At 45.7% G+C, this 25,315-nt stretch overlaps 1 protein-coding gene across 1 annotated transcript in view; it reads left to right on the top strand.

Annotated features, from left to right (window-relative positions):
- The window catches only part of GABBR2 (gamma-aminobutyric acid type B receptor subunit 2), an 860,826-nt gene that overhangs the window by 521,986 nt on the left and 313,525 nt on the right, over positions 1-25,315 (top strand). The window contains exon 8 of the mRNA XM_026659240.2: positions 2,469-2,529. Coding sequence (XP_026515025.1) covers positions 2,469-2,529 — 61 coding nt within the window. The remainder of the gene's footprint in view (positions 1-2,468; positions 2,530-25,315) is intronic.

The raw sequence follows: 25,315 nt of genomic DNA, 5'->3' as shown, positions 1-25,315 counted from the left end.
GGAAGCAATCACTGTGCTTCCCTTCCATGAGTGCAGGGTCTGCAGTTCTGTCTATCCTTACAAAGGGAGGTAAGGCTCATGGCTCCATCCCCTATTCCATGTAGTTGTGTAAAGGCCAGGCAGAACTGATGATGCCTTTGTTGGTATGGCTGTGCCCTTCCCACATCCTTTATCTGGCTTGACTATTTAGGGCCCAATTCTAACACCCTTACTCAAGTTGATTAGTCTGCATATAGTCCCCTTGACGTCAGTTGGACTATTCACACAGTAAGGTATTACTGGACTTGAGTAAGGATACTTTGGATTTTAAGCTCTTCCAGGCAGCGATCACGTCTTCTCTGTGGTCTGAGACATCTGGCACACTTTTTGGTACAGGATAAATAAATAACAACAGCAACCTTGCCAGAGCCTCTAGATTTTGAACTACCAAACTCATTCTATTTGTGACTAAGTCAGGTTTTGCACCTAGATCTTTAGCGGTGTAGGGGAAATGATTTAACCAATGTACCTCCTAGCCCTAGGCATATGTTAATTGTTAACTTCATTCTGCATCTCCATCTCAGCTCTCTTTATTTTAAGACCCACATTGGTGTGAAATGTAGTAACTATGATGACTGAATTTCATCCACATAGGAACTGTATATATGATGTGGCTGAAAAACTCTTTAGAAATTTTAGTCCAGGTGTTTAGGGCAGCACGGCGACACCTGGATACATAACAGATCTTGAATGAGACTGTGCTTAGCCCCTGGAGAGAAGGAAAGTCAATGATGGACGTGCAGTTGCTGCAGAGCCTCCTTTCTGATCACATACTGGAATGGTGGCCAATAGCTCATTAAGGAGACTATCTGTACCTGAAAGTGAAGATAGCTGGAGTGAAACATGGCGGGATTTACAAGTGTTAAGAGGCTATGAAGACTGGAATAATTTAGCATGGACAGAAGAGAAAGGAGTGTCTTGATTTATAAACTCTAACTAATGAAGGTCATAAGGCCTCTGTTCAGATGCTCCTTCTTGCTCTATTCCATAAAACAAGAGCAAAGGGATGCAGAACTGAAAGGTATTAAATTTAAAACTAATAAAAAGAGATACTTGTTTATGAAGCATATAGTCAACCTGTGAAATTCATTGCCTCTAAGTTCATGAGATAAATTATTTAATAGCATATTTTAAAATACCAGATACTTGTATAAGATTCAATAACACTTACTGTAATCCTAGATAAAAACAATGATACAATGGATATGAAACCTCAATTTTCCACGTATTTTGTTATGACCAAATCAACTGCAGGATGTTGGAAATGAATTCCTCACAAACAGAGTTCCACAAATATCCTGGTGTATTATGGGGATATTCATTTTTCTTTGAAGCATCTGACATAGGCCACTGCCAGAATCAGATTACTGGATTTGATGGAACAACAGCTTATTTGTGTGTCTCTTACATTCAAAGACACACAGACTGATTCTCCTCTCTTTTACACTGGTTTTACATTGGCGGGAGTCCCCAGACTTCAAAGGACTAAGTGCTGATTTGCACTGATATGAGAAGATAATTAGGCTCCCACAGTGTTTAATGACAATCACAAGGGTTAGATTACTTCTCTATGCATGCTGTGCAAGGCAAGGTGGGCGGAGCAGGGGAAGGTCCTTACTCCCTCCCCCACATCCACTATGCGCTGTCATAAGGGCTAAGCAGTCTCTAGTCCAAATCAATACAGTAAGTAAACTTCTACAGAGGTATCTCTGGCAGCCAGAGTGCCTAGTGCAGGTCCTTTGTCAGTTAGGGTCCAATTCTACAACAGTGACCCACATTAAAGTAATATCTTACTATAGAAGTAGTTCCACTGATCTTAGCAGAACTGAGGGGGGACGGATAGCTCAGTGGTTTGAGCATTGGCCTGCTAAACACAGCCTTGTGAGCTCAATCCTTGAGGGGGCCATTGGGGATTTAGTTCGGGATTGGTCCTGCTTTGAGCAAGGAATTGGACTAGATGACATCCTAAGGTCCCTTCCAACCCTGATATTCTATGATCATGTATTAAGTCATTGCCCAAGATGAGTAAGGGTAGCAGAATTGCACACTTAATACTCCAAGCACATGGTCCTCAAGCCCCTAAAACTTCCTTAAGAGCACTAGGCTGGGAATGAAGAGACCTGGTTTTAAAATTCCCAGCTCTGCCAGTGCTTTGCTAGATGATCTTAACTTCCCTGTGTCTCAGTTTCCCAATCTGTAAAATGGGTATAATGATACTGACCTCCTTTGTAAAACACTTTGAGATCTGTGGATGAAAAGTTCTATATAGGGCTAGTTATTGATTTATTTGAATACCAGTTGTGTTTGATCTTTGAGTAAGAAATGTCCATATTAGATGTTTTAACTGTCAACTGGAATGAACTGTAGTTTGAATTAAAATTAATTATAAAATATTTATAAAACTTAAGGTATTTATTTGCTTTATTTAGGGTCAAGTTGTATTCAGAAATGGAGAGAGAATGGGAACCATCAAATTTACACAGTTTCAAGGTAGGCTATGGATGTTTATTGCCTTTAATTTACATTATGATCATGTCTGGTACTGCAAACTTGTGTGACTGAGTTGTATTTGCCTCAGAGTAGCCTGAAGACATACAGCCATTTGAAAATAAATAAACTATATAAAGGAATATGAAGTAACAAGTGCCCAGAAATAATGGACTTTTCTTTCTCTTTGAGAAAAATTGTATTGTTATACTTTGCTTGCACTAAGCATCACTGAGCATCTAATATTCATCATCAACCAGAGATTTAAAACAAGCAAAGAGCTATTGAAAAGCTGTGCTAAAGAGCAGAAATATTGAGTGTTAAATGCAGTCCTTTCTGAACAATAAGGCAGGTTTAGAACTTAGAAAGATGGAATAGTTGTTCTCACCAGTTTTTTTAGTGCAGTTTGTTGTAGCTGTGTTGGTCCTAGGATATTAGAGAGACAAGCTGGATGAGGTAATAATTTTTATTGGACCAACTTCCATCATTTGTCTCTCTCACCAACAACAGTTGGTCCAGTAAAAGATATTATCTCACCCACCCTGTATCTCAGCTCTTTTAACTCCGTGCTGGCATTCTCTACAGGCTAACCGTGAGATTTAGCTACAGCCCTGTACTGGGAGGCCAGTTCAGGAGACAATCTCCCCCAGGGAGGCAGAACACCTGTTGGAGAGTCTCAGGTATAGATTCACAAAAGGACTTGAGCACCTAGCTGCCACTTTAGGCACCTAAATCCTAGAATCAGGCCCCACTAGGATTCACAAAACCCCCACTTAGCTGCCCCCAGCTCTGTAGGCACCTAAAATTGCTCAGCTTCAGCCCCTGAATTTTTGCATAAAAGCTTTTTGTCATAGATTCCAAGGCCAGAAGGGACCATGATGATCATCTAGTCTGAGTTCCTGTATAACACAGGCCATAGAACTTCCCCAAAATAATTCCTAAAGCATGTCTTTTTTAAAAAAAAATCCAAACTTGATTTAAAAATTGTCAGTTATGGAGAATCCAGCATGACCCTGGGCAAATTGTTCCAATGATTCCAAAAGTTCCCTAGACACCTACATTCCTGCCTCTAAGCATGCAAACTGCAGCCCCACGCCAGGGCTCTGGACACCAAAGCCCAAGAGCAATGCACGAACCAGGGGAACAGGGGCATTCCTCCGCCAAACTTACCTGCAGAACCCAATCCAGTAAGTGTGTTTACACCTCATCTACCAGAACAGGTCCCTATAGTTGAATTCACATAAAAACAGCCAGAGGAGGACAACCTCCCTCCAACTTCTAGCCCAGTGGTTTGGATACTCATGTGAGATGTGGAAGCCCCCCCCTCCACCTGAGGGGGAAAAGGGGTTTGAAGTGGGACCTGCAACTTCTTAGGTGAGTGCCCTAAGCACTGGGCTATGCTCCCTCACTCTCTCCTATTGAAGCTGTTCCATTGTGGATAATAAATAAAACAAAGTCGTTAGAGCAAGGAGATTGGATCCTCGCTCTCCTACATGAGTATTCTAATCAACAGGCTACAGTATCATTCTCATGCTTGCTCTCTTTCTCTCTAGCCCAGTGATTCCTTTGTTATTTATCCACAGTGAAACAGCTTCACCAGGAGAGACTGAGAGAGCTACATATCAGAATATCCCTAACTCTGTGGTTAGGACATTCAACTGAGAGGTAGTAGATTCTCAGCTCAAATTCCTTCTTTTCCTCAGGTGGCAGAGGGATTTGACCAGGGTGTCTCCCAGATCCCTGAACACTGAGCGAAGAGTTATGAGGGACCTAGTCATTCTCCTGCGCCTTATCCACCCCCCAGCTGCTTCTTGCTAAAACAGCACAGGTGCTTATGTAACCCACACACCTTCTGGGTGTGGTGGTCTGTCCCATCTAGTGGCACCGAGACCACTTAGAGACAGAGAGATAAAGTGAGTCTGCTCTACAGCCTTAGCTAACAGTCAGTTGGCTTTTAGCTCATGTAGTAGAGGCTCATGCTTTAACTTCCCGAGGTCCCTGGTTTGATCCCGCCTGCCACCGACCAGGGTCTGTTGGTGTTACACTTAACTGCAAGAAGGGATTTGCAGCTGAGAATCCAAGCAGAGTTAGATGCCTCTGTTCAGCCCAGACTTAGATGCCTGTCTCTGAGAGGAGTGGGACTTAGTACACACCTGTCAGCTTGGCATCTCCCATTGGCTTTTTTAGATGAAGCATTGTTTAGTCGCCTGGCATTTGTGACTGCTTTTCTCCCCATTCATTGTACAGGGAGCCTAGGCACTGAACTCAGGTGATTTTCTAGGCACCTAAAAGTTATGCATGACAATGCTGCTCATCATCATATCCAAGTTCCTTTGTGAATCTAGCCCTCAGTGTACAAGCATACACGCTGCTATATGTGAGGCAATGAGTCATTGCTGTGCTAGGCTCCAGCCAATCCACAAGCCAGGAGCTGGTCTGATGACTCTCCAGGCAGGTATATACGTCTCACAGGTAAAACAGCAGCTCAGTCTGCCTAATGTCACTTCATGACTTGGACCCCTCCCCTGCCTGATAGGGGTGACCCACTCCACAGGCCTTAGCCTGCTCCTGCCTTGCTCCCACTCTAGCCTTGTTTCCAATCCTCCTCCTGCTCTAGCTTCCAGCACTACTATTGCTTTATTGAGAGCCTGCTGTTTATTCCAGTGCTGATCTTTGGTTCTGGCTCCTGGCCGGGCTACCACCACACTGACCACTAGACCCAACTGCCATCACTCCAGCCACCAGCTCTGATCCTCCATATCTCAGTTTCTGAACGATACCCCTTCATGGAGTGCAGCATATTCCCCCAATGTGACTGTCCAATTCTGCTGGCTCCTTTCATGCTGGGGGCATCCTGGGGAGAAGCATCTCAGTAGCACAGGGGCTGCAAAACTAGCCCCACCCTCACTCCCTCCTCCCTACCCCATGATTCAAAGCTGTGTAAGGGGACTAGCTATGATCTGGCACTATATCATCTTATAGTACAGCTAGTTGCAACACTGTCTATGTATAAATAACATGTCATACTTTTGATCTGTGGTATCTAGTGCAATGAATATCTGATATATCCAGTTTATAGTGAGGGTGAGGCTCAGGTGGGCCATGGCTGCATAAGATGATGGTTTTCTGAGGACAGTGGTGAGATGATAGCTGGCAAATCCCTTTCAAATAATGCTTAGGAAAGAAAGAGTGACATTCTCACCAAGTTTAGAAGACTATTCCAAATGTAATTCTGCTGGTCAACGTGGCAAAGGCTTGTCCTTCAAGCAGTAGGTCTACGCAATATAGGCATTAACTCTCAACTCTACCTTTGAATGGGTCTGTTACCCATAATAACCATTTGCACCTTTCATGACAGCAACCATTTTTTCAGACTGGTCATGCTATCACACTTTGGACTGACGCTGTTAGCTAAACTTACCTCCCCACAAACATTTCCACCCTGTTAAAACCTGCCTACAAGGATCATGCCTCCCCGCCCCGGGACATGACAAAGTTTTTTCCCCTCAACATTAATGATAAAGAAATGCTGATTTTCTTCAGGCAGCTCTTGATTTCTGGGTTGACAGCCAAGAGAAAAGAAATATAAAAGTAGTGCCAATGGGTTTTGATTAGAGTTGGTTAATCCTCAGAAGCTTGGAGGGTTCTGTATGGATTATGCTTGGAGGCAGCTGAGCCCCAACTGCATGCAGGAAAGAAGGATATGTGAAGGATCCTCTCCGTATGGGGACCTTAAGAGTACGGAGTCCGAGGAGAAGGAAAAGGATATTTCTTCAGAACTGGTTTAGAGAAGCTGGTGAAGTTCTGGCCATATTATTTTTTTAATAAAATTGTTTTATCTTAAGAATTCTTGGATTTTTAAAGTTAAACTTAAGCGATTACCTTCATTTTTCACCATCAATGATATTTAATATGCAAAGGTTCTGCTGTATACTCAGATGCTCTGTATTCAACTTATTTTTAGCCAGTCAGGACCCAGGAGTCAAAGGTGACCATTTTACAATTCTTGGCAAGCACTGGATTTCTATCTCAGAGATCATTCAATTCTACATCCTTGGGTGGCCATTAACCAATTTTTTTGTAGCACAGCTCATTTCACTATAACATAGGTCCATGTAGACATGCAGTTTGTTTACTGCTTTAGGGAAAAAAGGCTAGATTAAATCAAATGCAAATGCTATTTATTTAGCACATTTATATTCAATTCTCAATTGCTTGTGTCCCTTCCTTAGTAACTTTGCAAATGGAGTGCAGGAGGCAGTGTATAGAATTTAAATAAGGAAAAAAAATGTGTTATTTTAACTGAGAAGAGGCTGGCTAGCTTGCTATAAATGACCCCCAAACCATCAGCAAACAGATTTGTTTCTCTTTTTTATTATACTTTCAATATTACAGTATAATATCAATACAAATCCACAGGATTAGATATCTTCTACTAAAGATATTAAAAAGTTGGTCAAGAAGCTCTCTGAAACATTGATATTAATTTTTAAACAGATATTGGAATACTAGGGAAGTTCCAGAGGACTGAAAGAAGGTTAATTTTAGTGCCAGTGTTTAAAAAGTGTAAATGGGTTATCCTGGATAATTATATACCTGTTAACTTGACAGATCCTGGGCAAAATAAAATTGATCCACTGAGACTCAATCATTAAAGAATTAAATTTTGTGAATATAATTAATGCCAATCACCATGACTGTGTGGAAAATTGATCTAACTGAATATTTTTTTAAAGTGGGATTACAAATTTGGTTGATAAGTTAAATTTTGATGTTATATACTTGGACTTCTGTAGGGCATTGGACTCAGTACCACAGAACATTCATATTAAAAATGAGCACCATACAAAATCAATATAGCACATATTAATGGATGAGTAGCTAGCTAACTTATAGATCACAAAACAGTTGTTAGAGTGGAATCATCAGTTAATTGGTACCAGGGCCGGCTCCAGGCACCAGGCACCCAAGCTGGTGCTTGGGGCGGCACCTGGAGGGGGGCGGCGGCGCGGCGCTCCGGCCGCCGGGGAGAGCGGGGCCACAGCAGGGCTCGCCGCCCTCCCCCCGGCGCTCTGGCCGCCAGAGGGGGAGAGCCGAGCCCCAGCCGGGGCTCGCCGCCCTGCCCCCAGGGCTCCGTCCGCCCTCCCCCCCCGGCGCCCTGCCCCAGCCGGGGCTCGCTGCCCTCCCCCCGGGGCTCCGGCCGCCCCCCCCCGCGGGGGGCGCGACCCGAGGCTTTTTCGCCTGGGGCGGCGAAAAAGCCAGAGCCGGCCCTGATTGGTACACTTCTTATGAGATGCCACAGGGATTGTTTCTTGGCCTCTGCTTTTTCTTAGTGACCTGGGAGAAAATACACAATGTTTGCAGGTGAAGTTTGTAGAAGACACAAAGACTTCTATGTGATCTGGGTCAATTGATAAATGGGACTGTTGGGGGCACACTTACTGTTATAGCACCCGCTTGCATCAGTGCATGATATTGCCATTATCCTCAGCTCCCATGCCTACTGTGGGCCATCTACCAAGTCACATACATGCTTAAACCCCTTCAGCGGTATCCCGAAGGAGAGCTCTCCTGCCGACAAAAGAATTCCACCCCCAATGAGCGGCAGCAGCTTTGTTGGCAGGAGAGCGCTCCTCCTGACAAAGCAACTGTTCACGCCAGCCCTTTTCATTGGTAAAACTTTTGTCGTTCGTGTGTGTGTGTGTGTGTGTGTGTGTGTGTGTGTTAACACCCCTGAATGACAAAAGTTTTGCCGATGAAGTTCTAGTGTAGACAGAGCCTGTGAGTACCAGATGATGGGGCTGGACTTGTACCACAGACAGAAATCCATATGAGGATTAGACCACATGCAGGCAGTGTACACTGACAATTAAATCAGATGCTCTGATCTCATTGCCTTGACTCTTTTGGGTGGGATGTGATTATCCCCAAGACCAACTGGTTTTCTCTGAAGAGGAAGTGCCTGTTCCCTCCACCCATCCCAGCTGCTGGTATCTACAGGGGGGATGAGAGTTATGGATTTCTGTCCTGCCCCCATCATTCCTGGGTTCTGAGGGTTTGGGGTGCTTTATCCCACCTCTACCATAACAGAATTGCTGAAAGAACTTCTGGTACTTCTCCCCTGACTTTCTGGCTGGTTATAGCCTGGCTGATTCCTGTTCCCTGTCCCATTTTGTTTCCATAAGGGAGGCCTGGGCTGTTCTCAGAAGTTACCAGCAGATGGGAGAGCTTAGGATATCTGTTCAGGGACTATACAAAAAAACATTTTTAGGAGCGCTTTATTTTAAATTAACCCCATATTGGGCTCTAACTATGCCTGACCTTCATATTTGTACAAGAGCCACAAAAAAATGATGCCAGCTAACTTTAAATAAATGAGAAACTTTTTTTCTAGATATCTGGTATTTAATGTATAATTAATTTTTCCTTCTCATGAACATATAGAGTGTATATCAAACAAATGCTGTCTCTTTACAGTACTCTTGCTGTGCAGTTTTTTCATAAGCCTTGTCTACCCTGAGGAAAGGAGGTGTGTTTAGTAAATGTGTTAACCAACACATGGTAATTAATGTGTTTTTAAAACAGCACAAGCACCTGCGGAAGACAAAACCAGGGATGTTTAAAAATATGTTCACTCTTCATTGTCTATGTCTACATTAGGTGGTAAGTTGTATTTAAAAACATGTTACTTAACATTTGTTTAACTAACACATTTCCTAAACACACTTCATTTTCTCAGTGCAGGCAGGTTCCTATTGCTTTGTTCTTGCCCTTAGGCTCCACTTTGATCAGTGACAGGCATAGCTACCACAGTCACTAAGCTATTAGCACGTCTAAAATCAGGAATGTAAAATATTTTTGATCCTCTGAGCTACCACTTAGCCAAGTCAATCTCCCCTGTAACTTTACCAGCAGAATTGAATCTATGGTGCACCTGCTGTTATCATTCAACAATTCTATTTCAGACTTCAGAATCATATGAGACAGGCTCTAAGGTCACTAAGAACAGGTCCATAGCTGTTTGAATATAGTGAAACCTGTAAGACATCACCCCTAATGGGCATATTCTGGTCTTAAGACAACATCCTGCCTAGTTATATATTTGTAGCAGTCCTGTGAAGATAAATTATGGTAATATTTGTGAAGCACTCAGATACCATAGTGATGAACACCATACAAAAGCATATGAGGAAATTAAAAATGGTCTTTAAAACATAGTTTGAATAGTGTGCAGTAAATAAGGCATTTAACAATGAGGATAAAATAAAATATTGAATAGCTGTTCATTAATTGAGGATCATTCATGCTGTGCACTGAATGAGGTAGGATTCCTGTGGGGAAAAAAAGATTGTGCATACTTGTCCATATGCACAAGAGGGCTGAAATAAGGTTGTAGAGGCTACCTTATTTGTCATTTCCCAGCTTTCAGTACTTGACATTGCAGCCTTGATAAAGTTTTTAATGTAGTTTTGTGTGTGTGTGACATATATGCAATTTATCAGAACTCCATTCCATTTAAACATGTAATTAGTTTGTGATTACTGGCACCTAAGCAAATAATTTTTAGTTTAGCAATGAATTCTTCTGTATTTGTAAGAATAAGGTCCTATATAGAATTAGCCCGAGTGTAATACTTTGTGTTAGAAAATTATAATCTATACCTTTTAGAAATTCCAAGTAAGTTTTATTAGTGGCAGCATGTGACCTCCAACATATATCCCCTAGATTGAAATCCCTTTTGATAACACAATTTTTCCTTTCTCCATATTATCGACAGATGTTTAAGGAGATGTTCAGTCTGGTTTGGTGGGTGTACAAAACCTCCAGTAACACCCCATTTTTCAGTTTATCATTTAGAACAGTGATTTTCAACCTATGGTTCACAGACCTCTGGGGGTCCACAGATATGTTTAAAATTTCCAAAGGAGTCCGCACCACCATTCGAAATTTTTTACAGGTCCGCAAATTAAAAAAGGTTGAAAACCACAGTGTAACGGGGTTGGGACTCACCACCGTGGCACCTCCTACTGGTTGTCTTGGGAATTAGCTCAGTCCAGTGGAGTGCCCTCTCCTGGCGGTGTCCCAACCGTCATCTCGCCCTCGGTTGGCGTGTCTGAGCCCACATCGCTCACCAACTCGTGGCGTCCTCTTCGGGACCACTGCCCTCCAGCAGTGCCCCTCTGTCTTTCCACACCCCCTTCTGGGGGGGAGTGTCAATCAGCAGTCTCCTTCTCCAGCCACCGTAGTCAACCACACACCCCAAAGTCTAATCCCCCCCACCCCCATCAGGGATCTGGTGTGGTCTGTACTGGCCGCTCCCTACGGCCACTAGCTAGATATACTGCAAGGGGATGGGGGGGGACCCAGGCCCACCCTCTACTCTGGGTCCCGACCCAGGGACCCTCTGGCAGCAGCCTCACTGTCATCCTTCTCTCCCCTCATCTATCCGCTTCCCTGGGCCGCTTCCCCTACAGCCCCTTGCACCCGCTAGGCCCTTCCAATCAGGGCCTGCAGCCTGGCAGGCCTCAGGCTAGAGCTCCCCTCTGCTCCCTGAGCATGGCCAGCACTGCGCTGTCCGCGGTGCTAATCTCCCAGTTTGGAGATAGACCTTCCCCTCTCAAAGGCCTGGGACAGACTGACTGCTCTCTCCCTGTGCAGTCTTTTATAGGGCTGAGCCTGGCCCTGATTGGCTGTCTCCAACCTGGGCCCTGATTGGCTCCCAGTAAGCCCTTCTCTGATTGGCTGGGCGTCTGCGCAGGCCCACTGGCCTGCCGCAGCCCATAATCTCAGGGAATGGGGCAGCCGCCCCACTACACACGGATTTAGAACATTGTCCATAAGTATTCCAGGTCCTGCTTTTCTGAAATGTCAATGCAGACCATACTTTCCTTCCTAAATAGAGTGTATCCACTGATTTTAATATTCATATTATGTGAATCATTTGATCATGTTTCAATAATACCAATTTTGGCAAATTTCTTTTAATACGTGACCATTTTTAATTCCAATGCTTTTGTCATCTCTAGACAGCCTTTGAAATTTGCTTGACATGGGGTACACCTACAATTCCTTGAGGTAAACTGTTTACGTGTGGTTTCGGAGTAAACAGATTATTTGCTTTTGCCAACATCACAGTTAATAGCACAAAGAGATATTGGATATATTATATATGCCCCCATCACTACCTCCCAGAAGCTATCAACTTGGTGGCTTTGTTTGCAAATCCACCAAGATTTTCTTTTAAGAAATGTACATAATTTAAACATAAGTTTACTATACACTTTCTGTATGCCGTATCTGCTAGCAACAATAATCTTCCCTCAGTCTGTTGTTCCTGTTGTAATCTGCTCCACTGGAATTATGTATTGGTGTATTTATTGATAATTCTTCTTTATGCATACATGGACTATTGTATTCAGATATGAGCACTAAGCAGTTAAAAACCTGACAAATTGAAGGAAGTGCAGAGATGAGCACCAAAAATGCTTAGGAATCCATCAGAATTTATTTATGTAGAAAGATTAGAAGGATTAAAAATCGATAATTTGCCAAAGTTATGACCAAATTTTAACATGAGGCATTTTAAGGATATAAACCCCAACAACAGAGAGGAATTACTCAGTGGTACTAAGCAATATACAGTAAGTAGGAGGAATGAGATGAGAGGGGTGTGTAGGGAAAGAAAAGAAAGGTATGTAGGGAGCAGGAGGGGAGCTACCTGTATGCAAAGTGGAGGAGACCTGTTTAAGTGCATGTGAGAATTTTTGTAGAGGAAGAAAACATATGTGAAGGTAGGATTGTCTGGGTTGTGCAAAAATCCCTAATGTAGCAAGCACAGGTATGAAAGAAATTGCTGATTTACAGTATGTAAGGCAGACTCTAAATAATAAACATTCCTAGCTACCTTTTCAAGACTCACTTCTGTTCACCCTAAATTCTAAGGTGCTAAGTTTTATAGAAACCAATTTCACCATTTTGTACTAAAACTATATACTTTACTAAAGGATTTTTTAAACGCAAAGGCAAAGAAATCAAGTAAAAAGTTAAAGGCAATAATAAAGGAAACATAGAAAATGATTAATAGGAATTCCACGAAAGTTACTCTCCAACAAGATTGGTATGTATTCAGTTCCAAATAATTAACACAATTTATTTTTCCCAGTAATCAAATGATGTAGAAGAAACATCTGAAAAGAACTTTGTGTGACTTGGAAACTTCCTGTTTTTGAGAAATAGTGGATGCACATTTTCTGTACTTTCACTCAAAATTTTTCCTATTTCAGAATTAGTTATTTTAAGGGATGCCTCCTCTTACATGGTGCGTAATGCTGCCATATTTTCACAGAACAGCCAGATACAACTCACTCCCTATTTGTCTGGTTTCTTTTTGTTGTTGTTAGGAGAGAGGCAGTGTAAAGGAAAGCACAAGGGCTGCAGAATCTCTCTACTCTGTCTCTCCCTAACCTGCTCCTTCCATGAACAGTGCCAGGGCAATTCCATGCCTTTAGAATTTAGGACAGGAGCATTTGGCCTATATGTAGTAATGTGGTATGGAAGAAACTGTTACTAGTAAAATTATGAGGGTGGGTGAAAAATGCTCATGACAAGGATATTGTTTCTCCAGTTATATTGTCATGGAAAAATATATTTGTTTGATGTAGTTAAATATTAAGAAGCTAATCGATTGTAATGATGCTAGGCTTAATTCTTAGTTAAAAAGGAAACAAAACAGCTGAAACTCATTTAAGAAAAGAAGGGGAAGGAAGTTTTACAGAGAGATAAGAAACTTTCTAGTTCACTGGAGGGCTGTGGATTTATTTTTTGGAGATACAGCACTTTGACCCAGTAAATGTAGAGGACAGCTCAATAAAAAATGTTAGCATGTAAACCTCTTTGTGTAGTTGGGAACTGAGATGCTAAGGAGGGGTTAGGAAGGGAACATGCTTCTCCGCATGAGAAGACCGATATGCACTAATTCTGCTCGAGGAAGCATGCAAAAAATAGCAGTGTAGCCAGGGATGGCATGGGCGGTGATTGGGGCTACCATCTAAGTACGTAGTTAGCGGGTGTGGATGGTTTGTACTCAGGCTGTTGGTTTGTACTCAGGTGGCCAGCCTGTGCTTACCTGTGCTCCCAGCTGCCGTGTAGACATACTCTTAGAGAACCACTCCGAAGACCTAATGGAATGGAGTCTTACAAGGAGGTTATCTGATAAGATTTCATTCCTTTATCATCCTATTCAGTTGTGGAATAATAGCTGACACTACAAGCATACAGGAACACACACACAATGAGGGTGGTGTTTCAGTACCTCTGTGTTGTAGGAGGGAGGTCTATTACAGGGAAAAGGACTGATGGTAAAACTGAAGACAAATGTGGTAAAGATGTATTGTTCACTGCTCAAGAAATCTAAGATGGTTCACTAAAATGCTGTTTTGTATTGTAAGGATCCATGCGGGTACTAATGCTGGAATTCTGGAAATACTTTTCATTTAGAGATTTCCAGTTTCCACGGTCACAGCATAGATACTGTTACTGTAGGGGTGGATTACTTATAAAGTGCATGAGCAGACTCAATTGCGCTCCAGTTTTGCCACTCCTTGTTTTTGCCACCATGACACAGTTTTGCATTTGTTCTGTCATTCTAAAATGCAAATCTCATTTCAAACCAGCGCTAACCACACAGTCAGTGTATTGGCACCTCATTCACTAAAATGACATTTTAGTTCCCATAAAAACAATCTGTTTAAATACATCATCACTAAAGTCTTGTACAGAAGTTACAGAAGATTGATTCTGTAAACATGTTTAGTGGGAAATGAGCATATGTAATAACTAACCATGTTAGAGGCAAGAAAAAAAAGTGTTTTGTTTCTCAAATTAAGTTGCTGATTTTTTAGCCCTAAATAACTCTCCTAGATGTCAATGTATGACTTACATTACATTGCTTAAGATAATTGTAATAGGCTGGCAGTGTTACCTGAAACACCCCACCCTGGTCACGAGTGTTAATCTTAAAGGGGGAACATTTAAATGGGTTTTGCTGACTAACATAGATGACTCTTTACCCCACTTGGACTGGGGGAGGATTAACTCTCTAAGGCAGAAGGGCTCTACGGGTCCTAAGGAAATCTGAGGAGAAAGCTTGAACTCTACTTTGTTAATTGATTGGTTGACTGTTGATTAATAAAGCCAAATTGCCTGAAAGAGAGGAGTTTGGACTTCACATAGTACGTGCGCTGTGTTTTTAGGGCTGGTTAGGAAAGATGTTTACTTACAACATTGTCAATCTTAATACAAGGGAATTTTTTTTAAGTGATACAAGTTAGTACCTCTATCTCCAGAGAACTGATTTGACCAAAGATGACTTAATAGCACATTTACTGTTAAAATTATTGCCAAAATGAAGAATGCACCAAATAAATTTTGCATTTGTTTAGTGTATTACAGCTGTAAGAGATAGGGTCAGACATAGGAATAGTGAGTTGCAGGAAGTACACAGAGACAAAAAACTGTGCCTCCTGGCACAAAGGTTTGTTGTTTGTTTTTGGGGATTAATTTTTTTTGGAGGGTTGGCAAGCTGTTAACTCTTTGTGCAGTGAGCTAGCCTTCTCCTGGATAGGTAAACTCTCTGCACATCCAGGACATGTGAGTTCTCCAGGTCTTAGTTGACTCAAAGGGTCTTGTATAGTTTTGTCTGGATAAGCCTGGATTTAGGAGCATACGTGATTTATAATGTTAATGTCTTTATATTGGGCCAGATTGGGGCTGGATATGCACAACTGGGCCGGGTTATAAATCCTTCCTACAACACCAGACACTTGAACAGCCTCCCTGCATCTCCAGTGAAAATAGGGGGAATGGGTGGGGCCTTAATTGCTCCCCCTGTGCACCAGCCAGCATGGGACATGAGGGTAGAAATATGCTACTGATATGGATCAGTAGTTGATTACCATCCCCAGCAGCAGAAAGGGAATTGTACTCTTGAGACAGCATGGCCACACACCACCTCTTACACAGGAAAGACTGGGTAATCTATCCCTTAGAGCTATATTTTGCCACCTATTACCAAAGCATCTGGGTGTTTTGCATCAATAAGCAATTGTAAATCAGAGTATAACAGTTGCCTATTTATTAACAAAAGTCCCTGCTATTTAAAAAGGTCAATAATAAGCCTGGTGAAAGAAACACTTGTATAGTCTGCCATGAAACTTGTTAAAGTGGTAAACTGAGACTGCCAAAGGGAGGAGATTAGAGAGCACATACAATGCAGGCTACTTTATTGGCATATTTTTAAAAGAACTGGAAGTGTTATCCACATGAAAGACCAAATCCAGGAGTCCTTATTCAGGTGAGTAACTCCATTAGCTTCAGGGGCTGCTTCTGCAACCTTTGCTTGCATGATCAGGCCCTAAGTGAATTAGCTCTGTTGTGACAATGTCTCATATTCAGAAATATTGATTATTCTAATAGGCTCCTGAAAATGAGGCCTGTGCTTCTTTTCTTCATAAAAAAAAAATAAATAGAGGCTCCCTGCACAGAGCACTAGACACTAAGCCTTTCCTGTCATTCTGGCCCTTCAAAAGGTCAGTGTAAAAAATGTTATAATACAAAGTGATTTTAACCTGACTTTGCTAATGTGACATTTGGAGCATGGTTGTAACAGTGTGATGTGACAGCAGGCAAACATTGGGATTTATTGGCAAATGGCATGGGGTCTGACCGTAAGGAGGAAGTTGTTCACTGATTTATCATTTTATGCTTTCCCATCCAAATGTCAAAGGAAATAAAAAGCCCACAAAGTATGAATTACAAACTGCTATAAGTGTATCAAAATGCATTAAGTGCACATGATTTTTCTGAGTTTCTAGGAAGGATCAAGAATACACTAGAAGTTTTGAAATTACAGGGATACCCACATACAAAAAATGTTTTATAGTCTATAAGGTTGCAGATACATCAAATCCCTGATGACCTAACTGTGAATTACCATAAACAGTTGAACCACGATTGGTTTGTTAAAAGCGACAGTCCTGTGGCACCTTATAGACTAACAGACATATTGGAGCATAAGCTTTCGTGGACATGCGTCTGACGAAGAGGGTATTCACCCACGAAAGTTTATGCTCCAATACGTCTGTTAGTTTATAAGGTGCCACAGGGCTCTTTGTCACTTTTTACAGATCCAGCCTAACATGGCTACCCCTCTGATACTATGGGTTTGTTGTGCAGGTTCAGTGAATGCAGCTGACCACTATGTGAGGCTTGTGGAAGCCAATGAGTTAGTGTTAGCTCATAATGCATTTGAGTGCCAACCCAAGTGAGGATTATAACTTGCAGAACAAAGATTGTATTGGTGCATAGTTGTAATGGGCCTATGGTTCTGCAAAATAAGAACATTTAACTCTCAGGAAGCCTAGAAAGGCTCAAGTTGCTTTAAGCCTGTTGGGAGGGTTTTGTGATGGTAATGACTGGCATGTGTTCCCCAAACTATGGGCCTGGTCCAAAGTCCATTGAAATCTTTGGAAAGATTCCCATTGAATTCAGTGGGTTTTGGATTAGGCCTTATTTGCAAGGCTGTGAGCCCATGTATACCTAGTGCTCTAAGTGTCCTGCAAAATCCAGCATTTGAGCATAACATCCAGTCTCTGTTTGTGAGTATAATATTCTACTGGCCATGTGATAGCTCACATGCCCTGGCAACCTTACCTTTCTTGATCATATTTAATAGCTCCTGAAATCAAACTTTAATCAACTACATTTCTATTTTGGGCACAAAATTTCAGATAGTTAGTAAAGTAGCTTTTATCACTCTCTGTTATTCTACTTTCTTGCTACAAAGTAATAAAACAAATAATTAGAAGACCTTTGGAACTGTTAAACACCTCTATTTTTAGAGTGTTATTCTGGAACATATTGTCCAATTCACTTCCAGCTTTGTGGAAATATTTTGTCAAATATTTTACCTAGCCCCCAGAAGTAATCTGACAATTTTGAGGTCAATATAATACTTTTGTAGATTATAGAGAGAGGCCAAAATTACCTGCTAACACAAATTCATCTGCAGCCTTAATTATGGAGTGACTGTCTCACTCCACCCTACAGTTTGTAAATTATAGATATTATATGCTGGAGCATTATCATAGTAACAACTGCTAGAGTTATTGCTAAAGATGTATAATTGTGCAATGTATAATGTCTAGTTCCACAAGAAAATCAAGTCTTCATCTATTGAAATTCATGCATGTTGAAATATAGTATACAGGGTCTCAGCTCATCCTTGCTGTTCTCTTGCACTTGACACCACATTGTCCCCTCTCCCAGCTCTTGGACAGTGGCAGACGGAATAGGAGAATCCTGGTGCCCCCCCCCTCCAATGGAGCAGGCACTCTGCAAAAAGACAGGAAGGAGCTCCAATTCATGGGAATTGTTAGGGTGATTTAAAGATAGATATTGATTTTTGTAAAGAATTAATAGTACTAGGTAGAGTGTTGGTTGGTGATAGCATATATGTGGAAGGGGGGGAAAGAAACAAATACAAAATAAAAATAAAAGGTAGAAACCCCAGAATCACTTATTTTAACATGGAGGCAAATGTCAAAGGAGTGTGAGCTATTAAGGTTTTTACAGAAAAAAATTTAAATGATGATTTTAAAAAAATATATGATTTGGAGAAATGAAGTTTTGTGCAGATACCCATGTAATCATGTGGTCTTATCACTGTCTCCTTTCTCCTCCTGGCTCCTTACCCCTCCTACTGCTGTCACACACACTCATTACACCTTATGTTACATTAGATCATAAACTCATGAATGCACAACCATGACTACATGTGTTTGTACAGCACCTACCAAAATAGGGCCCCAATCTTGATTGGGGGCCATTGAACACTACTGCTGTCTTAATAATTCTGCAAACACCTTCAGAATTTTTTTCCATATATTCTATTGTGTCAATCTATCTATTATGTTACCTGGGTGTTACTTCTTTGAATTACCTGTCAACTGTCTACAATGTGTATGGGAAAAGTCCTATAGAAAATAATAGGGTAGAATTTGCAAAAGAGCCTATGTGAGTCAATGAGGCTTCTTCCCTTAAGTCAGTTAAATGCTTTTGAAAATTCTACCCAAAAATCAGTTGGCTTGGAATGGAGCAAACCCAAACTCCTGGTTCTTCTGTGGGGCTGAACTAGCCAGAATTGGGCAGCCCGCCTGGGCCTTGTGGCTGCACAGTCTGCAAACACATGTCTCTAGGCATTACTCTTTTCCAAGTTTCTCCTTTCCTTGGACATTATGATCTGCTAGGGGGATCTTGTTGCCAGGATTATGGTATGATTTTTCAAGCTATATAATCACTTAAGGGAAGGATTGTAGGGACGCATAGCTCCCGAATCGTCAGCCCACGGGTGCGCCACACTGTGCCCGTGGCTACGAGGCCAGAGTGGCCTTCACCCCAGCGTCTGTGTTTGGGAAACTTATTGGCTGACCTGATTTTCACCCTCGCTGCTTGCTTTCACGTGCACAAGATATGGGTTTGTTATCTCATGTTGTTGTACACTGTACGCTCCTCCTATGCGCAACAATTCAACCACTTAGAAGTGTTGTAAACAGGGAAGTAGAAAGAATAAAAACCCCAGGAAAAATTCCCTGGGAGGCTTTTTGGCTACCACGACCTGGCGTTCTGTCTCCTTTCCTCTTTCGTCGCCACATCTGGTGACCCTGACGTGATAACCCCCTGCTCACCGGCTGGATACGCCGAGTGCACCCCCGCGGCCGTTTGCCGCCCCTGATTCGTGAGTATGGGGGGGGGGACTTTCCAGTGCCCAGAAGGAGCACGCAAGGGAGTTACAAAAGATTATACGGCAACGATCATGTGTCATTGTCTCGGTCGCTCATATTGAGGACCTTCTAAGGGAGATAGATCGCCAGTGCCCCTGGTATCAGGACTGCGGGTCGTTACGGCTTCTTGATTGGATACGGATTGGGACCACCTTGTATAGTGAACCCCGTGCCCCGGTCCAGCACCTGCTGCTCTGGCAGCGTTGCAAGGAAGCGCTGGAGGGAGTCGGCCCCGACGGTCCCAAGCCGGTTTCCCTTTTGCCCCCAGGTGATGGGCCACCCCCCTCCTACCCGCAGCTGACCCTCCCTGCGCCGCCACCTGCGGCGGCGCCCCCCTGCCCACCGGTCGGGCGGGGGGGGGGTGCTGTCGCCGCGGCGGTGCGGCGAGCGCGCGAGGCCGGTCTCTTGACCGACAAGAAATCCAGCTGTGGGTTCGAGGCGTTTCCCGTCTCTTGGCAGGATGATGGAAATGGGGGGCAGATCGTGGACTGGGAGGCTCTCCTCTACTTGGTTCTGCGCGATCTCCGCAAGGCGGTTCGTGAGACCGGGGTGCGGTCCACTTTCACCCTGGGGATCTTGGAAGGTGTGTCAAACGGTTATCACTTGCTCCCCCAAGATTGGAAAGACATGTGTCGCATGGTGCTGTCTCCCGCGCAATATGTTGTGTGGGATAGCGAGTATCAGCGAGAGGCACTTGCGGCGGCAGCACAGGGTGGGGGGGGCCTATCTCGCTGAGCAGTTATATGGCGCGGGGCAGTTTTCGGGCATCCCCGAGCAGGCGGTGGGCACGCCCCGGGCAGCTTATCCCATCATTGACCAGTGTGTCCGTCGGGCGTTTCGCAGGGTCCCCGCTGCGGGCGAGTCCTCTAAGTCCTTCGCGGTTACTCGGCAGGGTGCCGCCGAACCGTTCCACCAGTTTATTGACCGCCTCCAAGAGGCAGTCCAGAGGCAGATTGATAACCCGGAGGCCCAGACTGAACTAATGCAAAAATTTGGCTTACGAAAATGCCAATGCAGATTGCCGCCGTGCCATGCAGGCAGTGGTCGGGCGCCCGGGGTATACCCTGGCAGAATTGCTGCAGGCGTGTGCGGACGTAGGCACCCAAACCCATCAAATGGCCCTACTGGCAGCTGCCCTGCACAAGGGGCAGAAGCCTCAGGGGAACTGCTTTAACTGCCAAAAGCCCGGGCATTTTCGGCGGGAGTGCCGGGCCCCTGGGGGGGGGGGCGTGTAAAGACAAACCCAAACCCCGAACAGACCAGAGGCCCCGCACGCTGTGTCCAAAATGCAAAAAGGGCTACCATTGGGCTGCGCAGTGTCGCTCAGCCGGGGGTGACAACCGGGTTTTAACTGCCAGCCAAGACAACCCCCCGGGAAACTAGTAGTCGGGCCTGCGACCAGCCCGAGGCCCAAGGCCGCGCCCCTCTCCGTGCACGACGTCCCCGCCGCCACAAGGGGCAGTGCGGGGATTGACCTTGTTAATCAGGAAAATATGGATATAACTCTCCCCGGGGAGGTCCTCCTCATGCCGTCCCAGATCCAGGGCCCGCTGCCGGAGGGCATGGTGGGCCTTGTCCTACCCCGCTCATCCGCCAGCAAGCAGGGCCTGTTTGTGGTGCCTGGGGTGGTGGATTCGGACTATGGTGGAGTTATCCATGTTCAACTGTGGAGTCATCTCCCGAAACAGCTGTTTCAGGGAGATGCCTGGGTGCAACTCATACTTGTGCCCTACTCCCTTCCGGCAGGGGGAAGAAACGTTCCCCGAACCGGAGGCTTCGGGTCCACCGGCCAGCGCACTGTTCACCCGCAAGTGGCAGCGGTTGTTAAAGATATTGGATCACCCCAACCCAAACGCATTTATTGCCTCAACAATCAGCCGTTCGAGGGTGTTATCGACTCTGGGGCAGACGTCACCGTCATCGCCGCCGCGCAGTGGCCAGCCCATTGGCCCACGGAGCAGGCTCCAGCTGTTTGGGATGTGGGCGGGGCGCAGGACTCGCAACGGAGTGCCCGATGGTTGGAGGTTAGGGCGCCCCAGGGCACCCGCCGCGCCCGTATCCGGCCTATCATTCTCCCCGTCCACCTCAACCTGTGGGGCCGTGATTTATTAACACAGTTCACTGCCACCATCCATATTGATGATTAGGCGTATGGCCCTCCCCCTCCGTTGGCTCACTGACGAGCCTGTATGGGTTGCGCAGTGGCCGCTTCCTCTGGAAAAGCTGGAGGCCCTCCAGCACTTGGTCAGTGACCAGCTACGGGCAGGGCATTTGGAGGAGTCCACTAGCCCCTTTAATACCCCCGTGTTTGTAATTAAAAAGAAATTTGGCAAGTGGCGCCTCCTGCAGGATCTTCGCGCCATTAACAAAATTATACAGCCTATGGGTCCCCTGCAGTGTGGTACCCCCAATCCCAACCTTATCCCCTGTGATTACCGATTATTTGTAATAGATTTAAAAGATATTTTTTTTTACCATCCCCCTACACCCTGAGGACCGGGCGCGTTTTGCCTTTACCGTTCCGGTCTTAAATTATTCCCAGCCCACTCCACGCTATCAGTGGAATGTGCTCCCTCAGGGCATGTTGAACAGCCCCACCTTGTGTCAATGTTTTGTTGTGCAAGCCTTACGGCCGTTTCGCACAGCACACCCAGATGCTTTAATCTATCACTATATGGATGACATTCTGGTGGCTCACCCCATACTTCCTGATAACTGGCTGGACGAACTGCGCCACCAGCTTGCAACGTTTGGTTTAGTTATTGCGCCGGACAAGGTCCAGCATCAACTGCCCTTTTTGTATCTCAGTCACCGTATGCTCCAGTCATATGCCCGCCCAGTTTGTCCCGAGCTGGTGTTGCCCGACCCTCTTACGTTCGTACAGCTCCAACAGTTATTAGGGTCGCTCAATTGGATTCGCCCTTTTTGCCCTCTGACTACCTCCATGCTATCCCCTCTTTTTTCTGGCCTTCGGCAGGGCCGCCTCCCCGGGGATATCATTTCCGTTTCCCAGGAACAGCGCCAGGCGGTCGCCCTCATTAACCGGACCCTGGCCCAAGTGTGGGTCGACCACCGAGATAGGGAACAGCCCCTTTTTGCCATTTTGCTTCCCACACTTTCACAACCGACAGCTGTCCTCGCCCAGGAGGGGGCGGCAGCACGTCTCCGTCTAATTGAATGGATTTATTTGACCCACTCCCCTCTGCATACTATTCAGACATTCCCTCAACAGGCCGCCGAGCTGATTTTCAAAGTGCGGGAACGGTCCCGCACCCTCTTGGGTTGCGACCCCGCTGCCATTATTGTCCCCATCCCGGCTAAAGACTGGGAACGCGCTGTCTCTTGCAGTGCCACCCTCCAGTTGTCTCTTGCCGACTATGTCGGGGAAATTAAATATCACATTCCCCCTGACCCCCGTCTCTCGCTCTTGCAACAACGTTGCCTCAACCTCCGATCGTCTTTGTCCACCGTCCCCATTGAGGATGCACTTACCCTCTTTACGGACGGCGGCCCAACGCGAGGTGCGGTCAGCTGGCAGGAGCAGGGCACTTGGCAAGTCCGCTTTACCCTACCTCAGCGTTCTCCCCAGCGTGCAGAGCTGGCCGCTGTCATCCTGGCCTGCCGATGTTTCCAGGATGACCCTTTTGATCTTATTACTGATAGTCTTTATGTTACTAATGTTCTTAAGTCTCTTCCAGGTTCCTATGTGTCGCCCTCCTGTGATGACAATCTGTTGGCCCTTTTTCTCACCCTGCAACAGCTCCTTTCCTCCCGCTCTAGCCCACTGTTTGTGGCACATATTCGCAGTCACACCACACTACCGGGCCTATTGACAGAGGGTAACACGGTGGCCGACCAGGCGGTCAAATCGGTGGCCTCAATTTTTTCCTCCCCAATCGAAAGCCACGCCTTCTTCCATCAGTCCGCCAAGGCCCTTGCCAAGCAGTTCACTCTCCCATTGCATCAGGCGCAGGCCATTGTTCGCCAGTGTGACCTTTGCGCTTCTCTCTCCAATAGCCCGGAGGTGGGGGTTAACCCTCGCGGCACTTCGGCCAATCAGCTTTGGCAAATGGATGTTACACACTTTCCTCCTTTTGCCCCCTGGCAGTATCTTCATGTGTGTGTAGATACCTTTTCCCATTATGTGTGGGTCACCCCCCAGAAGGGTGAGGCCTCTCGTCATGTTATTAATCACATGATTCGCGCCATGGCAATCATGGGTCACCCGTCCCATCTTAAGACCGACAACGGCCCCCCTACTGTAGCTCGGCCTTTGCCTCCTTCTGTACCACGTGGGACGTTGTCCACACGTTTGGTATCCCGTATAACCCCACAGGCCAGGCCATTGTGGAACGGGCCAACCGTGTGCTCAAACAGGCCCTGGCCCGCCAAAAACAAAAAGGGGGGGATGTAGGGACGCATAGCTCCCGAATCGTCAGCCCACGGGTGCGGCACACTGTGCCCGTGGCTACGAGGCCGGAGTGGCCTTCACCCCAGCGTCTGTGTTTGGGAAACTTATTGGCTGACCTGATTTTCACCCTCGCTGCTTGCTTTCACGTGCACAAGATATGGGTTTGTTATCTCATGTTGTTGTACACTGTACGCTCCTCCTATGCGCAACAATTCAACCACTTAGAAGTGTTGTAAACAGGGAAGTAGAAAGAATAAAAACCCCAGGAAAAATTCCCTGGGAGGCTTTTTGGCTACCATGACCTGGCGTTCTGTCTCCTTTCCTCTTGCGTCGCCACAAAGGATGTAGTCTGGGGGGCAGCCCTGTGAGGCTAGAAGTTCCCCAACTCTACCTCACAGAATTTTGTCCGGGAGTATAAGTGTCCAACTGGAATACAACTATATCTGAAATGGTCTGTGCGATTGAATTTATCCATGAGAACTAGCCTGGAGCCCTTACAGCAAGCAAAATTTTGGTGGTCCTGCTTGGATGTAGGAAGAGGGCTGAGAAAACTCCTTCCTGCCACCCACAATGCACCCATCCAGCACAGTTCAGCTAGTGTGCCTGGCAGCACTTCACATCCATGAGGCCATAGACAGTTATATTGGAAGAATAACCTGGATAGAATGGGGGCCCATGTGCACTTGCTAGTGTCTGTCAACAGATACTGGGAGAAGTGCATACTGCTCCTTTCAAAGTAGGCATGGGTGCTCTGTACAGCACATTTCCCTCATCCAACACTCCCAGAGACAGACTGCCTGCATCTGCCCCTCTCTTGCTTTCAAAATATCTCAGCTGCATTTAGACATCACAAGAAAAGGAGACAGTTTTCCTAGCACACTGGAAAAAGGCAGGCTACTCTTTGGCCTATTACATTTTAAATTTTTTCTACATATACTATATTGTCTTGAGTTTAGCTACGTTAACTCTCATGAATGTTCTACCACCAGCCACGAGTGGAGCCAGCACACCAACTGAAGGAGTCTCTTCCATCCTAATGGCTTGTGCCAAGTGTGTACCCTTGCTGGACACAGAGCTGCACTTGGAGAGATTGTGCCTGCCTGAATCACAATCTTCTCAATCAGGGCCGGCTCCAGGCACCAGCCCACCAAGCATGTGCTTGGGGCGGCGCCTGGAGGGGGGCGGCACGGCGGGGCGCTCCGGCCCGAGAGCGGGGCCGGGACTGGGCTCGCCGCCCTCCCCGCGGGGCTCGGGCCGCCAGGGAGAGCAGAGCCGCAGCGGGCTCACTGCCCTCCCCCGGTGCTCCGGCCGGTCGGGGAGAGCGGGGCCCCGGCCTGGCTTGCCGCCCTCCCCCCGGCGCTCTGGCTGCCGGGGGGAGAGCGGAGAGCCCCGGCCGGGCTTGCCGCCCTCCCCCCGGCGCTCTGGCCGCTGGGGGCTCTCCGCCCTCCCCCGGGCGCTCTGGCCACCGGGGGGAAAGCGGAGAGCCCCGGCCGGGCTTGCCGCCCTCCCCTGCCGCAATGGAGGGGGGGGGGGGGGGGGG

This window comes from Terrapene carolina, unplaced genomic scaffold (genome assembly GCF_002925995.2).
Source record: "Terrapene carolina triunguis isolate 2854851 unplaced genomic scaffold, T_m_triunguis-2.0 Scaffold613, whole genome shotgun sequence".
NCBI lineage: Eukaryota > Metazoa > Chordata > Testudines > Emydidae > Terrapene > Terrapene triunguis.
This window is presented reverse-complemented; position numbering and strand designations above follow the sequence as displayed.